The sequence below is a fragment of the Echeneis naucrates genome, chromosome 2, assembly GCF_900963305.1.
Source record: "Echeneis naucrates chromosome 2, fEcheNa1.1, whole genome shotgun sequence".
NCBI classification, from domain to species: domain Eukaryota; kingdom Metazoa; phylum Chordata; class Actinopteri; order Carangiformes; family Echeneidae; genus Echeneis; species Echeneis naucrates.
The window spans coordinates 19,567,899-19,583,759 of record NC_042512.1 but is presented as its reverse complement, the minus strand read 5'-3'; the positions used below and the strand labels follow the sequence as shown (position 1 = coordinate 19,583,759).

At 49.3% G+C, this 15,861-nt stretch overlaps 4 protein-coding genes across 10 annotated transcripts; 1 reads left to right on the top strand and 3 right to left on the bottom strand.

Annotated features, from left to right (window-relative positions):
- Positions 1 to 226: 226 nt before the first annotated feature.
- Positions 227 to 4,636, bottom strand: slc19a2 (solute carrier family 19 member 2). 3 transcript variants are annotated; one of them, XM_029523158.1, is made up of 6 exons: positions 4,490 to 4,636; positions 2,325 to 2,877; positions 2,016 to 2,213; positions 1,712 to 1,904; positions 1,070 to 1,211; positions 227 to 998 (listed from the first exon to the last, which is right to left on the bottom strand). In XM_029523158.1, exons 1-6 carry the CDS (start codon positions 4,610 to 4,612, stop codon positions 840 to 842), a joined length of 1,368 nt encoding a protein of 455 aa, XP_029379018.1. In that variant the 5' UTR covers positions 4,613 to 4,636; the 3' UTR covers positions 227 to 839. The 3 variants fall into 3 exon arrangements, with proteins under 3 accessions (XP_029379018.1, XP_029379000.1, XP_029379009.1); XM_029523140.1 differs by having other exon boundaries at positions 2,016 to 2,253; positions 2,344 to 2,877; XM_029523149.1 differs by having other exon boundaries at positions 2,016 to 2,250; positions 2,344 to 2,877.
- atg3 (autophagy related 3) lies at positions 4,636 to 8,737 on the bottom strand. Its single transcript, XM_029523183.1, has 12 exons — positions 8,528 to 8,737; positions 8,324 to 8,365; positions 8,188 to 8,237; positions 7,788 to 7,858; positions 7,574 to 7,681; positions 7,393 to 7,445; positions 7,214 to 7,301; positions 7,099 to 7,133; positions 6,749 to 6,901; positions 6,543 to 6,670; positions 6,396 to 6,464; positions 4,636 to 5,835 (listed from the first exon to the last, which is right to left on the bottom strand). Exons 1-12 carry the CDS (start codon positions 8,597 to 8,599, stop codon positions 5,754 to 5,756), a joined length of 951 nt encoding a protein of 316 aa, XP_029379043.1. The 5' UTR covers positions 8,600 to 8,737; the 3' UTR covers positions 4,636 to 5,753.
- Positions 8,312 to 12,195, top strand: cars2 (cysteinyl-tRNA synthetase 2, mitochondrial). Of its 4 annotated transcripts, none has more exons than XM_029523111.1 (15): positions 8,315 to 9,056; positions 9,138 to 9,188; positions 9,260 to 9,377; positions 9,446 to 9,517; positions 9,608 to 9,713; positions 9,784 to 9,864; positions 9,966 to 10,095; positions 10,307 to 10,440; positions 10,514 to 10,581; positions 10,647 to 10,713; positions 10,801 to 10,939; positions 11,029 to 11,152; positions 11,284 to 11,411; positions 11,466 to 11,637; positions 11,722 to 12,195. In XM_029523111.1, the coding sequence occupies exons 1-15, from the start codon at positions 8,848 to 8,850 to the stop codon at positions 11,806 to 11,808; spliced, it is 1,686 nt and encodes a 561-aa protein (XP_029378971.1). In that variant the 5' UTR covers positions 8,315 to 8,847; the 3' UTR covers positions 11,809 to 12,195. The 4 variants fall into 4 exon arrangements, with proteins under 4 accessions (XP_029378980.1, XP_029378971.1, XP_029378963.1 ...); XM_029523103.1 differs by having other exon boundaries at positions 8,342 to 9,056; positions 11,284 to 11,382; positions 11,452 to 11,637; XM_029523128.1 differs by having other exon boundaries at positions 8,975 to 9,056; positions 9,288 to 9,377; positions 11,284 to 11,382; positions 11,452 to 11,637.
- Positions 9,161 to 14,354, bottom strand: ddrgk1 (DDRGK domain containing 1). 2 transcript variants are annotated; one of them, XR_003841807.1, is made up of 9 exons: positions 14,173 to 14,354; positions 13,606 to 13,755; positions 13,304 to 13,419; positions 13,124 to 13,225; positions 12,929 to 13,051; positions 12,809 to 12,847; positions 12,618 to 12,723; positions 11,335 to 12,490; positions 9,161 to 11,207 (listed from the first exon to the last, which is right to left on the bottom strand). XR_003841807.1 is itself a non-coding variant. In XM_029523201.1 (8 exons), the coding sequence occupies exons 1-8, from the start codon at positions 14,258 to 14,260 to the stop codon at positions 12,336 to 12,338; spliced, it is 879 nt and encodes a 292-aa protein (XP_029379061.1). In that variant the 5' UTR covers positions 14,261 to 14,354; the 3' UTR covers positions 11,281 to 12,335. The 2 variants fall into 2 exon arrangements, 1 of the variants encoding a protein (XP_029379061.1); XM_029523201.1 differs by lacking the exon at positions 9,161 to 11,207 and having other exon boundaries at positions 11,281 to 12,490.
- Positions 14,355 to 15,861: the final 1,507 nt, after the last annotated feature.

Sequence of the window (15,861 nt, the reverse complement as noted above, 5' to 3'; positions counted from 1 at the left end):
AGACAAAAACATTTTATTGTTTCCTGGCATTTTTATAAGTTAAAGCTGATAGTTTATCCTTATAGTATTTTTTTCCCCATTCTGTTCTGAATTAACGAGAAAATTAGAATTATAGAGAATAAATTTGGATTTTTAAATGTGAAGCTGATAATGCTTTGAAACCTTCCTAAGCAAAAAGACTTTTCAGCCACTGATTTCATCAGTTAATTTTACAGAAACAGACTGATTCAATGACTCAATGACTGACTTTATTGGAAAAATGATAACATCTCTTTTGGACTTAAGGCACTTTCACAGTATAGTGTTCACAAGCACATACTGACACGTGTAGAAGATAGCTTATCAGTTCAAGTACCAACAGGTGAGGATACATTCTGGATACATCTTCTTGACTGGTGTTATATTCAACCCAGACATTGGAGTACTCAGTTTCGTACTTTTGTTCTGAGCACTACTGAACATCTATCCGGTCGTGTGGTGTTTGACAGCTGGATATTTATGAATCAAATAAAAAGGCTCTAACGTAGAGTGCAAATATGTGAACTCACAATTGTGAGTTCCACTGATTGTTCAGGTCACACAGCAGAGGGAAGCTCAATTTACCTCAATATGCGCTAACGCTGAGCTTTATTCTGAAAGTGCAGCATCCTCCCCTGCATTCTGGTCCTCTGCGTGATGTGTGCTAAGGGCTTCACACAGTTTCCATTGTAACAGTGCATTTTGTCTCTATAGCCTGGGGTGCTAGGACAGATAGAGACGGGGTTAACAGCAGGGCGATGCTCTAAAGATAACACAGCTTTTCAGTATTCACAGTATTTCACTGTGAGACTTAGTGGTTTCTATCTGCAGCCACTCGCATCTCTGACTGGAGGAGAATCTGTCTCTGTGCACATGTTGGCAAGGACTTCCTGCTCAGCACGTCTCCTGGTGGCAGTCCACAGTCCAGCCATGAGGAAGACCAGGGAGATGACCACGAAGAAGCCACCGTAGATAAAGAACTGAGGGAGGAAACAGGACAAATGTGAATCCAGTCCACAAGAAAGAGTCAGGGCTTGTTGTGTGTCCTCACCTGAGTTTTGATATCAAGACCGAGTCCAGCAGAGTCCACTACCACCACAGTAATCAGGGTCTGCAGCAAAAGAGCCATGAAGGTGTTGACGCCAAACACCAGAGCATAACGCTGCATGTTGAGATTGGCTGCAATCTGGTAACTGAACACAGGAGACATGGTGGATATTAGAAGACGAACACTTTTATTGCATCACATCTTTTTCTATGGGAAAGAGGGAATCTGAAATAAAATGATCCACATCGAGCCACAGGCCCTGCTGCAGAACAAACACGGACTCGGTGTGGGGGAGCAGAATAAATCCTCATTGTCCTCAACCGATATTTGTCTAAGATCATGTTTGTGTTGTTGAAAAGTGACTCAGCAGTTTCCACTGACTCAACAAATTACAGCATTTTCATGTTGGATGTGTTCCTTACTGTGGTTATCCTATCTCAAACACTGAATTTCCCCCACATGTTGAGACGTGTTCAGTCAAGAGTTGAAATGGTTGATGTAAGCTTCACTATAGTTACACAACTCCCTTTGGTTGACTCACTGTGGCCTGCAACAGCTAAAGAAGCAACTTGTAAGTTAAACTCCCTCAAGATCTGCACCTTTGTTTCTGAGACCTGAGTGCTGCTTTAAGGCTGACGGACTCACGTTGCCACAGTGATGAGCAGCATATACGTGGCTCTGAACAGGATGTAGAAGCCGTAACACAACCAGATGTTATTCCGTGTGTCCATGACAAAAATACACGCAGCCATGAGAAAGGAGAGGACACACAGAGACAGCTCCCCCCACAGAGACCAGCAGATGGGCAGGTAGCCCACCAGCAGCGCTGCCAGGGCTCCTGTTGGATGAGCAAGACAAAGACAGGACATCCATCAGCTCAGAGACAAGACTGGAGCCGGTGCTGCTCTTTCCTGACAGTAAATCAAAGATCTTAAGTCAGATCCCTCACCCAGCAGCGTGGACAGTGTCTCCACGTAGCCATTGTAGATGTCGTGTTCATGAGAGGGGCGGATGCTCTCCCACAGCGGCTGGGCGTAGTTGATGACCTGGAAGTAGCCACATGTGGCGAGAGCCCACCACAGCGACCAGGCCAGCAGGGGGCCACACTTGTAGCACTGCAGGAAATCGTCCCACAGAGTGTGCAAAACTTTTGTGAAAGCTCTGGGAGGACTTCCTGCCTTAGACTGCTGCAAAGAGAGGGCCAGAGCCAAAACAGAGGACAGATGAGACGCAGTCAATAACAAGGTTTGACGTCAACAAAGCAGCCGGTCACTCACTTCAGAGACGTCCTGGTTCAGAGGGACTCTGCTCTCTGGAAAGTTGCTATTGTGCTGAATGTCCTCTGCCGTTCCTGGGCTCTTGTGGAAGAACAAGCTTCTTTTGGGCATTGGCAGGAACCAGGGGCCAACGAAGGCCACGGCAAATGACGTCAGGGTAACTATGAGTAGATGCCGCAGCTGGAGTTTACCTACAGAGAGTAGCAGCTGGCCAGTCAGCGACCCAGCGGCCGACCCTAATAGAGTGACACTGCGACAGTAACTGGTGACTTTCTGGTAGTGCTTGGCCTCCACCACGCTGTAGATGTAGGAGTAATACGCCACATCTGAGGCTGTGGCCAGGCCAAAGAAGAACTCCAGGAACTGCATGGCGAGGACGCCCCGAGCCTTCAGCAGCAAGACGTAGGTCACAACCAGGCTGGTGGCCTGCAGCACCAGGACCGGTTTATAACGCAGATAGTCAGTAGCCAGGAAGGTGGGGAACAGGAGCAGCAGGTAGGAATATGTCCATACGGGAAATATCTCACCGACCACCTGAAGACAACATTGATACAGATTCACACAGTGAGCTGAGCAGACTTCCCTGTGCTGTGCCTGACCCTCTGGTGTCTGGTGTTATGGTGGATAGATTCAGGACTTGAGCAAGGTTTAGTCAGTCGGGGCAAAAACACAAAGGTCTGAGAAATTTTAGCTCTCAGCTCGATGGAGGTAATCACATGGGGATTAACCAGATTCCACAGGTTTGGGACACGTTCTCTTTTGGGGATTATTGAGCCTGAGGGAACCAGATCTGAGTCCAGACCGACAGATCACATTAAAGTCCAACAGGTTTGGAGCAGCCCATAAGAAACAGCCTTTGTTACCTGAGTAGTGGCCGCTTTAACAGCCTGAAAATGCAGAAACAGGTTCAAAATGAGTCAACATGCATCACCATGTGGTGCCAGCAGCTCAACTGCTGGTGTAACACAATGCTTTAATCTCACAAGTCCAGATGTGCTGGGACACAACAGGCTTAGTTCATCCACAAAATAATTTCCTTCATGACCTTCAGATTTAGAGAAAAACATATCAAACTGAAGCAGATCTTTTGTTTCTAGTTCAGATTTGATGAAGCAGAAAAACTGCGGAAACATGGAATTCAGAAAGTGTCTACGGGGTAAACTGGCTGCTGCGTGTTAAAGACACGATCTCTGGAATAAAACAAAGCCAACATTAACAATCTTCATATCTAAGAATGTTTCTTTAAATGGACATTCTTGTCCCGACCTTGAGTTTTACTCTCTTGTCGTCACGACTGACATTGAGGCAGATCCGTTCCCGCAAGAAACAGCTGAATGGGGAAACACACTTCAACATTAGTGTTTCACAATGAGTGTGTGTAACAGCTGCACTTCAATTACTGTGTTATTCTATGTAGTCATGTATGAAAAGAACCTGCTTATTATGAGAGAAGAGTACAAGAATACAATAATAAGAAAGGAAGATTTATTTTTATCATTATGACAACAGATTAGGAGGTCAGGAGGACAGGTGGAGGACAGGGGGAGATGGAGGAGATGGAGGACAGGTGGAGGACAGGGGGAGATGGAGGAGATGGAGGACAGGTGGAGGACAGGGGGAGATGGAGGACAGGTGGAGGACAGGGGGAGATGGAGGACAGGTGGAGGACAGGGGGAGATGGAGGACAGGTGGAGGACAGGGGGAGATGGAGGACAGGTGGAGGACAGGGGGAGATGGAGGATATGGAGGACAGGGGGAGATGGAGGATATGGAGGACAGGGGGAGATGGAGGAGATGGAGGACAGGTGGAGGACAGGGGGAGATGGAGGATATGGAGGACAGGGGGATATGGAGGAGATGGAGGACAGGTGGAGGACAGGGGGAGATGGAGGATATGGAGGACGGGGGAGATGGAGGATATGGAGGACAGGGGGATATGGAGGATATGGAGGACAGGTGGAGGACAGGGGGAGATGGAGGAGATGGAGGACAGGTGGGGGACAGGGGGAGATGGAGGATATGGAGGACAGGGGGATATGGAGGAGATGGAGGACAGGTGGAGGACAGGGGGAGATGGAGGAGATGGAGTAATAAAGAGTGTAATAGCGCAGCCGGGGCTAACGAACTTAGCCTGAAGCTAACCTACCTGGGACTCGGTCAGGTTCTGGTCCGGACCCAGCAGGTAAGGGGTCAGGAACGGCTCCAGCGGCCGCAGGTTGGAGAAGAAGCCGTAAGCACAGAGCAGCAGGGTCGGGTACAGGACAGACATGGTCCCGGTTGGTCCCGGCTCGTCTCCCACACGTGATACTGAGCCCGGTCGGCCGAGGGCCGGCTTCTTCTCTGGGGAAGGAGCTGCAGCAGGAGGAGGCCACCAGACACACTGACCCCACCCAGCGGCCGGGACCGGAACTGCAGCTGGACTGTCAGACTGATCATAATAAAATAATAATAATAATCTGATTTTTATAGAAACAGACCATCTTTACCCAAGATCCAAATACACAAACAAAGAAACATCAGTATGTTTACAGTTTTGGGGAAACTTTATTGATAAGTGTGCATGACTTTAAAATGTTCAGGTGTTACATCAGGACACTGGAGCCACAGAGCTAACACGTCATCCCACCAACACATAACAAGAACAGGGACAGCAGGAATCACTGAAGCTCATGCTTGATCCAAGAGGACGTTTACGGAAAGAGCCATGGGAGAGCGAAAGAGCCGAGCCTCAGACACATTCAGAGAACGGCGTCTTAAGACAAACATCAAGGAGCTGATTTACACCACTGAGGTTCAGCCATGACTCCTGGGAACAAAGAGGCTTTTATAGCACTGCAGCTCAGAGCTGGCATTCTCAGCAAAGAGCAGACATTTCCCTCTAGAGACAGAACCAGAGCTGAGAGGACAGTGAGGATCGGACTTACATTAATCTTTTAAAAACAAAAAAAAAAAATACACGAAGTGCAGCTTTAACGTCTGCGTTTCTCCGATTGAAGGCTAAAGATAATCAGCTCCTGCCCTCTAATTCCTCCAAACCTAAACCAGGGTGATTCACTTCCTGAAATTTAAAGCAGTGTGGAATGTGGTGAGTTTCTAATCCTAACAAGAACTTTGTGAGAAGAAGCTGTAGGGAAACAGCAGAGGTACAGTCCAGGTTTCCAGATGTAGCCTTGTCGAAAGCCAGACCACGAGACTGATCAGTTTCATCTGTGTGTGTCTGGTACAGAAACATTAACTGTTGTTGGGCTTCTGTATTCACAAAAACAAGCCTGCTTCCCAAACCGGACTGTTCTGTCAACACACAATTTATTCACATTCCCCACACAAAGCGCCTCAGAGCAACACAAACACTCCCCGATCGACTGCAACAACACAAAACCTCTAGTCTCCAGGAGCAGTTGTTAACAGAGCTACATGGTGAAGTGCCTCGTGTAGTCGTATTCTATCGTTGGAATCACAGCCTGAACGAACTTGAGGAAAATCAGAAGATACCTTGAAGTTCCAGTTAAGAAAAGCACAAATGTGGTACAAAACTGGGAAACAGAAAGACAAAGACCTGATGAAGGTAAAGATGGGGAGAGTCAGCAGAGAACTAAAGATATTTTCCCCAACTCCGTAAACCCAGACTGCACCAGGAAACCTGCACTGGTCAGACTAGACTGTCCACCAGTCCACCTGAGGACACACCAGGGCAGGACGTCATTTCTGATTGACTCTTAAAGGTAGCTGGGAGACTTTTAGTCCAACTGAACTGGTTTGACTGGACTGCTTGAGTAAGGGAAGAATATATGAATAACTGTTAGGATCCTCTGCACTAACAGTCAAGCACGATAAACAGGAAGGAGGAAAACAGAGAACTGCCTGAACTCATTTTGATGCAATACTGATGCAAGAACTGAATGATAAATCTGTCTGGCTTATGGACTTTATGCTTCCAAACCGAGAAACAGGAACAAGAAGTCACTTCAATCCATTCATGGCACATTAAAAACAATCAAACACAGCATGTCAGAGAACCAGAGCTGATCCAGGCTTTTTCTTTGAAAGGATACATATGGACACCCAGCTCTCCTCCTCCTTCTGCCACTGTCTCAATGATCTTCTTCATCACTTCAGCATGTCTGTAAGCAGAGTGGAGATCAGCCACAGGTTGGTATCGCACTCTGAGGTAAAGATGCAGATGAAACCTTAAGTCTCACCTGCAGGGGTGGACGGAGCACATGGCAGGTGGAGGAAGGTGCGGGTGGTTCTCAATGGTCACGGTCTTCTTCACATGGTCCTGGCTGATGTCCTCGTACATCTGCTCCACAGTCAGCGGTTGCCTGTCCTGGAGAAACCAGATCAGAATATCAGCTCTGACCTTACCTGAGAAGTTTCTACAGTCTCACCACATCCAGGTACGAACTTCATCGTATCCGAAGAGCCAGAGTCGGGGGGTCTGGTAGTATTTGTCGTACGTGATGTACAGGTCATACGTTCTTGTCTGCAGGATGGCGTCTTCACTTCCCGGCTCTGCTTTGGCTTTAGATTCTACCATTTTACTGGTGTCCAGAGTCGCCTAGAGACAGGACACACTGACTGGTTAAGACGACAAATGGTGGACTGTGAACCTGTAAAGGATTGTGTCTTTGTAGTTTGGAGGCTGTGAATCTGCATGACTGTGAGAATCTGAGGCTTTGAAACTTTTAAACTTTGGATTGTGTTGGACTTTTGGGCTGTGAAGCTCTGAAATCTTTGAGGTTATGGAGAGTTCACCTCATCTGTTTCCAGCAGTCCACTCTCCTCGTACTCTGAAAGGACAAAGACTGTCAGTTCGAGTCTGTGAGGAGGTTAAACCACGACTGCTTCGCCACTTCAAACACATCACTACCTTCCATATCTGCTGCTTCTCCATCTTCATCGTCATCCTCGTCATCATCATCACAACACGCTGCAGACGTGGTGTTCATGTTCTTGTCCTATAGGAATGAGAGTGTGATTTCATCAATAGTGTACACTTTTAGAGGGACCCGAGGAGGATTCTGGGATAAATGCAGATAAAATTCCAACCTTATTATTGTCCAGTGAGAGCTCCTGTACAGCATCAGTGGCTCCTAAAAGGCCTGCACAAACACACACGGATCAGTTTACTGTACCTTCACACCTGTTAATGACTGATACTGATAAATAAGAGGGTTCCAGCTGACCTCTCTGACCCCTGACCTCTTAATTAGATCACATCAATCATCACCTGAGTTGTGGTACGTGTCCACCCAGCCCCCGTCTCCGTCGTCCTCCTCGATGATGGCCTCCAACTCGTCTGAATACTCCATCTGTTTACAGCGCTTGTAGCACGGAACTGAATCCAGAGGAAGAGAGAGAGAGGAAGAGAGAGAGAGAGAGGTCAAACAGAGAACAGAAACTTCTTCTCTGATACACAACAATCAAGGAAGAAGGCGTCTCACCATTGCGTGTCAGTAGAAACTGTTTATCCTGGGGCAGATAAGGCTTCACCTTCAGCTCTTCTCCTATGGCCCTAAAGGTGGAACCACACACATAAATACTAAAATCACTACGACCTCAAACTGCACTCTCTTTTATGAAGCTGTTACATTTGTTGACCACATTATGAATCAACTTTGATACCTTTTGAAGTCATTGGTTGTCGCTTCTGTTTATCCTGGTAAATGGTTTTATTAAATTGTGAGATGTAAATTTTTGACCAGTTCATCAAATAAAAATAAACAGATTTGATTGTGGAATGTGCTGTGGAACCAGCACACAGAAAGTTTGGGCCTAGCTCTGTTTCTGTTGCTGATTGGCTGCTACAGCCCAAAGGTATCATGTCAGGCGATCTGGACTCACCATTTCCACGTGGGGCAGTGGTGGACCAGGTGATCTCCAGCTGCTACAAACTGAGACAGAGGACAAAGGACATACAGTAAGCTGAAGACAGACTGAATGTCTCGGGGTTACAGCAGCTGCTGTGGGCGGGGCTCACCTCCTCAGGTGTGATGACTCCCGTCTCTTTGAACTTCGACTCCTGTAATCAGAAACAAAAACCGAAACCAGATCAGAATCATGGTCGATAATCGACTGTTAGCCCTTCTGGCTCACTCCTTTAGATTTCTGTGACAGAGTTAGACACTTCACTACGTTGGTCTGCCCTTCCTGTGTTAGACACCCCGGACCCCCCGGAGGTTACCTTCAGGACCGGGGTGAGGAACTCGGCCACCCCCAGCGCGGTGCCCTTCACCGTGTTGATCACGTTCTGCATCCTGTCGGCTCCCCGCTGGATAGAACACTCTCCCTGATCGCTTATTTACTCGGACATAACTGCTCCGGTGAGAGCCAGTCACATGACGCGCCTGGACGCTTCCGGTTTTGTAGTCTCGCGAGAAGTGCGCAGGTGACCGGAGCAGGAGCGGGCTGCTGAAACAGCGCGCATTTAGCTGTGTGCCGACGCTAGGCTAAGACAAGCTAAGCTAAACTGAGCTAGCAGCGGGAGAGGGGGTGCGGGGCAGGATGTGGAGCGGTCCGGTCAGGACGGCGGTCTGGAGGGCGAAGGTCCTCAACAGGACCCGGCCGGTCCCCGCCGCCAGATCCGGATCACACCGGTCCAGCTGTAGGACGTGGATCAGACCCAGCGGGTTCGATACCGGGCTGAAGGTCTTCAACAGCCTGACCAAACAGAAGGAGCCGCTGATCCTGGCCAGAGAGGGCGTGGCTACTTGGTACGGGTCTACGTCACACGGTACGTCACCTTCACACAGGTGTAACGACCTCACTCATGACGTAACTGCGCTGCTTCTCAGGTACAGCTGCGGACCCACCGTCTATGACCACGCCCACCTGGGCCACGCATGGTGAGTACACAAACGCACCTGAGTCCGTCCAGCATAAAGGTGTCAGTCACCTCACCTGTGTCCTGTCGCAGCTCCTATGTTAGGTTTGACGTCTTGCAGAGGATCCTGTCCCGGATGTTCGGGGTCACCGTCATCCACGCCATGGTCATCACTGACATCGACGACAAGATCATCAGGAGAGGCTTAGAGGTGAGTCCAGGGTCAGGATCCGTTGATCGGTCCGGTCTCGGAGGTAAGCCCTGTGTCTGTGTCCGCAGGAGGACATGTCCCCCACCATGGTCGCCAGACTGTACGAGGACGAGTTCAAGAGGGACATGTTGTCCTTAAAGGTCAGACGTCAGATCGTCCATCAGGAGTTTTAATTACTGATCATCTGATTCGCTTGAGTGAATGTGTCCATGTTGTGTTGCTGTCATCAGGTGACTCCTCCTGCTGTGTATCTACGAGTCACCGAGAACGTGCGTCACATCATCGCCTTCATCGAAGGCATCACCAGGAATGGACACGCTTACGCCACCAACCACGGTGAGTGTTCCCTGCGATGTCATGACATCATGCCGTCCCGAGTCGTCACCTGTCAACGCCCTGATTTCAGGTAACGTGTACTTCGACATCCAGTCCATCGGGGATCGGTACGGCTGGTTCACAGGAGCCGTGGAGTCTCAGGCCGAACCTGGTCAGTATCAGATCCTGGTCTTGTGGTGGCGGGGGGGCTGGTCAGTGTCAGATCCTGGTCATGGCGGTACGTGGGCCTCACTAATGGGCTGCGACCTTCAGGTGGCTCTGGCAAACGGGACTCCAGGGACTTCGCTCTGTGGAAACAGTCCAAACCAGAGGAGCCATACTGGGAGTCTCCGTGGGGCAGAGGGAGGCCAGGATGGCACATCGAGTGCTCGACCATCGCCAGGTCTGGATTCTGAGTTCTACTCTGGTCTTTGAAGGTCCTGGGTCCAGTTTTCTCCTTATTTAAATCCTTCACTTAAAGTCAGTTCAATTTAAGAAGAAGACTTGGTTGTTGAAGGGTTTTCTGGGGCCACACGAATAATGATCCTGAATTGATTGTACTGATCATGTATTCTGTGTGTGTGTGTGTGTGTGTGTGTGCGCCCTGCCCATAGCTGTGTGTTTGGGAGTCAGCTGGACATCCACTCTGGGGGGATCGACCTGGCGTTCCCCCACCATGAGAACGAGGTGGCTCAGAGTGAGGCCTATCACCAGTGTGGTCAGTGGGCTCAGTACTTCCTGCACTCAGGTAAACCCTTCATCCCACTCACGCTGTCACATGGCCTCTTTCTCCTTTGCTGATTGGTCATTGCTGTTCTCAGGACACTTGCACCTGAAGGGCAGCACAGAGAAGATGTCCAAGTCCCTGAAAAACTACGTCACCATCAAGGTAAAAGCCGCCGACTGTCAGTTTGCCCTGTGATGTCTCTGGAATCAATAATCTGTTTCCTTCAGGATTTCCTTCAGTCTCACTCTGCCAATGAGTTCAGGATGTTCTGTCTGTTGTCCAAATACAGATCAGGTGAGAAACATCATCAGCCGTCACTTGACTGGTGGTTTAAAGAATACGATTTGTTGACTTATGATTTCCTGTGGCTTGTCTCCATAGCGATAGATTACAGCGACAGCAGCCTGGCGGAGGCTCGCACTTCCCTGGGAACCATCTCCACTTTCATCCACGCCGCTCAGGCCTACATGAGGGGAGAGCTGCAGTGTGCACCTGTACAGGAAGCTGCTCTCTGGGACAGGTGTGTTGTCATCATCAGATGGTGTGGCGAGCAGCAGCAGGGTAACAGGAAGGGCGTGTACACACTGACCTCTGACTTATGTCCTCCAGTTTGGCTCAGACTAAGGCCTTCGTACTGAAGGCCTTCGCTGATGATTTTGACACCCCGAGAGCTGTCAGTGCCCTGATGAACATGGTTTACCATGGAAACCGCCAACTGCAGCCCGTTGCTACGGTAATCCACCATCTCTTACTGCACGTTTGATTCAGCTGGATTGAACCTGCACACACTGAAGGTCATAGGTCAACTGACTGTATACAGATTTCAGAGAACGTGTGTCTTTGTGTGTGTGTGTGCATGCTCAGTGTGACGCAGCAGCTCGCAGCCCTGCAGTGTTTGGTGCCATGATCAGATACCTGACAGATATCCTGGATGTGTTTGGGCTGGACCTGCTGCACAGTCAGGTGAGAGATGAAAGGTCCAGATCACAGTTGTTTAGTTGATTAGCTGACTGACTGCCATTGTGTTAACAGGCTGATGTGCTGAGTGGCGGCGGAAGTCTCCAGGGCGTGGTGGAGCAGCTGACACACTTCAGAAGTCAAGTCCGAGCGTTGGCACTCAGTCGCCTGAAGGATCAGACCACCACAGACAGAGATTTGCTCCTCAAAGCCTGTGACACCCTGCGGAGGGACCTGGCCCCGCTCGGCGTCGTCATAAAGGTATCGCACCTGTTGTTCGTGCTACTGCTAATCTGACAGTTCAGAGGGAGACTCATGGACTCATGTGTTTCCCATTGCTTTCAGGACAGAGGAGCCACGTCTACATGGGAAATCACTGAGGGTCCCAGAGGACAGAGCGTCCAGGACAAAGATCAGGACAAGTCCAGCTGATACCAGCCCCGAGCCAGACTCGGGATTTCACAGAGACCAAATCTGTGGCTTCAAGTCACTTCTGTTCAGATGTAAATGCTCCAGATCTTTCATCCATCAGGCCCCATCAGGTCAGGACTGAGACCAGAACTGAAACCAGGATAAGTGGATGGATTTAAAACCTGCTTCAACACAAAAAGACGAATGTGTTATCTGATCAAGCTGACTGAGCTGAAACAGGAAGTGCCCCCCATCGTAGTCTGTTAGGGTTCGTCCTGTCTCATGTAACTGTGACTGATTAAAAGGTGAAATAAAGGTAACAATGAAGACTTGTGATTATCTTGATCAATATGATGCCGTTTGAAAAATATCATGTTACAGGAAATGAGGCCATACTCATAAATACAACAGGACTCAAACTGCTTAATTTGTCTTCTTCATTCGCATCACTGAATGTATATCAAACCGAAGTGTATATGTCAGAGTCCATGATCTGGATCTGCTCTGGGTTCAGATCAGTCTCCTGTTGTGATCTGGGGTCAGTCAGGCTAGCTGCACTTTTCTGGCATCAGGTTGATCAGGGAGTTGCTGGCCTGAGCCAGTTCTGTGATGGAGACTCGGCCTCTCTGTCGGATGAAGTGAGCCACAGAGTCCAGCTCATCTGGAGTGATGTAGATGAACTTCCCCCGGTCGTCGATCACTCCTGCAGAGACACGAATGACGTTAAGCTGTTATGCTGAAGGTTGGCCAGCAGATGTTGCCATATTTAACTATCAAATGCTTCTAAACACTGAACCATTTCAACACTGCGGGGTTCTGCCTGAACTCACCTGTGAGGGAGCCGTCAGCCAACAGCTCATGCAGTCTGGTGATGACATCCTGAGTCCTCATCCCAAATTGGGAGGCCAGGTCCTCCAGGAGGACCACCTTGGAGCTCTGTGGTACAGAGAGAAACAGTCAGGTTGTGACAGTCCGGTCCAGACTGGTCCACATCAGGCTGCATCTCAAGAGTCTGTCTCACCTGGATGTACTGGATGAATTCTTGCAGCAGGTTTCGAGACTGAGAGTCAAAAATTCAAATGTTTATTACACTTTAAATCTACAATAACACACTGAGAGGACTGAGCTGGACTGGTCTGACCTGGTCCTCGCTGAGTTCCTCCTCTTCTCCCTGATCTTCTATGATGAAGGAGGCCTTGAGTCTTAAGTACTCCTCCTCCTCCCTCCTCTCCTGCTCCTCTTTGGCTCGACGCTCCTCCTCCTCCTAAATACAGGACAGACAGACAGTCAGCGCCCATCCACAGGATCCAACAGGGAAGATACGAGAGACTGAGACCTGTTTCTGTTCCAGCAGCCGCTCCCTCTCCTCCTCCTGCCTCCTCTCCTGCTCCCTCAGCTCCTGCATCCTCTTCCTCTCCTCTCTCTCCTCCAGCTCTGCCTGGAGACGCACCACAACAACTTCCGTTCAGGTTTTTGCATCACATTGTGGGAGTAGGTTTCCCGACTCCCTCCTCACCTCTCTCTGAGCTTTCTTGGCCTGTTTCTCCTCCAGCTTCTTCTGTTTCTTGGCTCCAACCTTCGCTGTTGGCTGGAAGTTCAGCTCCTGTTCTTCCTCAGGCTCGTCTTCCTCCTCTGAGACGAACAGCATACATTCTTTACATCACAACTGGTTTTACACTTAAAATTGATTTGTCTGGAAACATTTCCAGAACGCCTGTAGTCCTCAAAGTCATATCAGGTGGAATCAAACCAGCTCTAGTCTACATGAGGCCATGAAGGAATAACTGATGCGATACAAATAAAGTTCTTTAAATGGACCTTGTCCCGCAGCCTCTCTCTGAGGTCGTCTGTTGGCCATCATTGTCGCCATGTTTCTCCTCCTGCGGGGCATCCCGGCTCCTCGCTCCTCCGCCTCCCGCTGAGGGGGCCCTGCAGCCCGGACCGCATCCCGCCGCTGTTCCTCATCAGCTAAACACACATCACATACAAGACAAGAACAGGAGGTCTGGGGGTCAGAGCGCTGCTGCTTCCTGTGATTTTCACAATAAAAGTCTGCTGTCTGGTCAGGTTTTTGGACCTGGATCGGGTCTTAATTGATCCTAGTCTACAGTCATTTCCTACACTGCAGGTAATCAAACCAAGTCACATCCAGACAACAGCCTTCCTGTGAAAACCGGAAGTAAACACTGGTTGGCAGGTGTGTGACGCAGGCATGTGAGCGCTGACGTAGCAATAATTTAATGAGTCAGATTTAATTAAGGCCCAGATAATAACTGTCGTGTTATAGCTGACCTTTGACCCCATGTTTGTGCGGCTGGGGACAGTCGCCTAAGTTTAAAATGATGCTAACCGTTAGCCTTAGCGCAGTTAGGATCAGCCGCTCACCTTCCTGTGTTTTCCTCCGAACCTTCATCACAAACACGATGAGGATGATGAGGAGAGCGGCGGCCGTCAGATACACAACCACGTCCATGACTCCCCAGGACCAAACACCGGACAGGACACACAATCAGACCGGCTCAGTGAGTGTCTGAGTGCGGCTCAGCTCCGCACACAGCAGGCCTCTTCTTCTTCTACGGCTGCTGCTGCGTCTTCTTCTTCACTGCGGGGTGATTAACTCCCCCTGGTGTGTCGGAGGAGTCATGGCGCCTCCTGATTTTTATAAATAAATGGATTCATTATTTTCCTCCTCCTCCTCCTTCTTCATCTTCCTGCCCTCCCCCTTCCTCCTCCTCTCCTCCTTATTAGTTGTCTGTTTTCAGAGATGCTGCTGCCTCTGCAGCTCGCATGTGCAACTCAATCTGACATCGACCAGCCCCCCCCCAAGTTGCTACACACACACTGATCCCAATTATAGAAAAGCCAAACTGCACATTAAATATCCGAGCTGTGGGGGCCCGGAGCCACGGGGGGCCTGTAGTTTATCCCTGGTTATGTCAAGGTAATGTCGCCGTCATTTCCATTATCAAATGGGAATTTGAGCACAAAATGATGCTGATGTGGAGTTGCATCATGGGAGGTGAAGTTCACAATGAAAGATGTGAGAGTAGAGACAGTGGTTGTGTGTGTGGTTGTACGACGCTGCAGGAAGCTGGACTTTGTGCAGCAGTAGCAGCTGAAAAATGGCCTGTCAGCAGTTTTGTGGGTCCCAGCTGAGGACAGAAGGAATACAGACGATAACTGAGGACAGATTCTGAAGGGATGGGAGTACTTTTCCATCACCGGTGACATCAGGAGGACACAGGCCCCTCCTCCTGGAGTACTAGTGAAACCAGACCCCCTCTGCCCCCTCATTGTGTGTATTCACTATTGTACATGGAAATGCTTTGTTGCAACTGATAACACTTTGCATGAGGGAGGGTGGGGTTGTGTTGTACTACGAGTTGTAAACGTGTCATACCGATAATGTGGACTCACTACAGTCCCCCTGAAGGTATGTGAAGAATGTCTGAGTCTAAAGTTGAAGGTGAGCCCAGGAAGGACACCAGGTTTGCCGCAGTCCTCACTTCCTGGTTCTGTGCTCAGGTGATCTGCAGGAGGAGGAGTGGAAGGGGGGAATGATGGGGGATATGTGGAAAGGTAACAGTCCATGTCCCACCTCCATGTCCCACCTCCAGAGGTCAGTATGGATGCTGTCCCATATGGACCACTGGGATGTGCATTCATGCAGAAACAAGGAGGATATAGTAGTAAGAAAGTTAGTAAGGGAGGGGGGTGGAGCTAAGAGGCAGGAACAGGAAGACAGAATGAGCTGCAGGGCCAAGGTCAGTCCTCTGCAGGACAGGTGTGCCACTGTTTATTTGACCGATTTGATTGGATGTCAGCCAACTGGCTCTACGCCCCATCCGCCACTGAAAATAGTGCCAGACAGCACCAGACTTTTGACGTGTAACCTAGCAACCACAGCAGGCTCAGTGAATTAACAGAGAGGAGGTGGTCACGTGACACACGACTGTCAAACACATCACAACTGTTCATTGAAAGACGATGATGATGGTGATGATGGTGATGATAGGTTCAGTGTACTGAGCTCTATCATTCGATCTCAGTCAGTTAATGGTTGTGTGTTTTTAT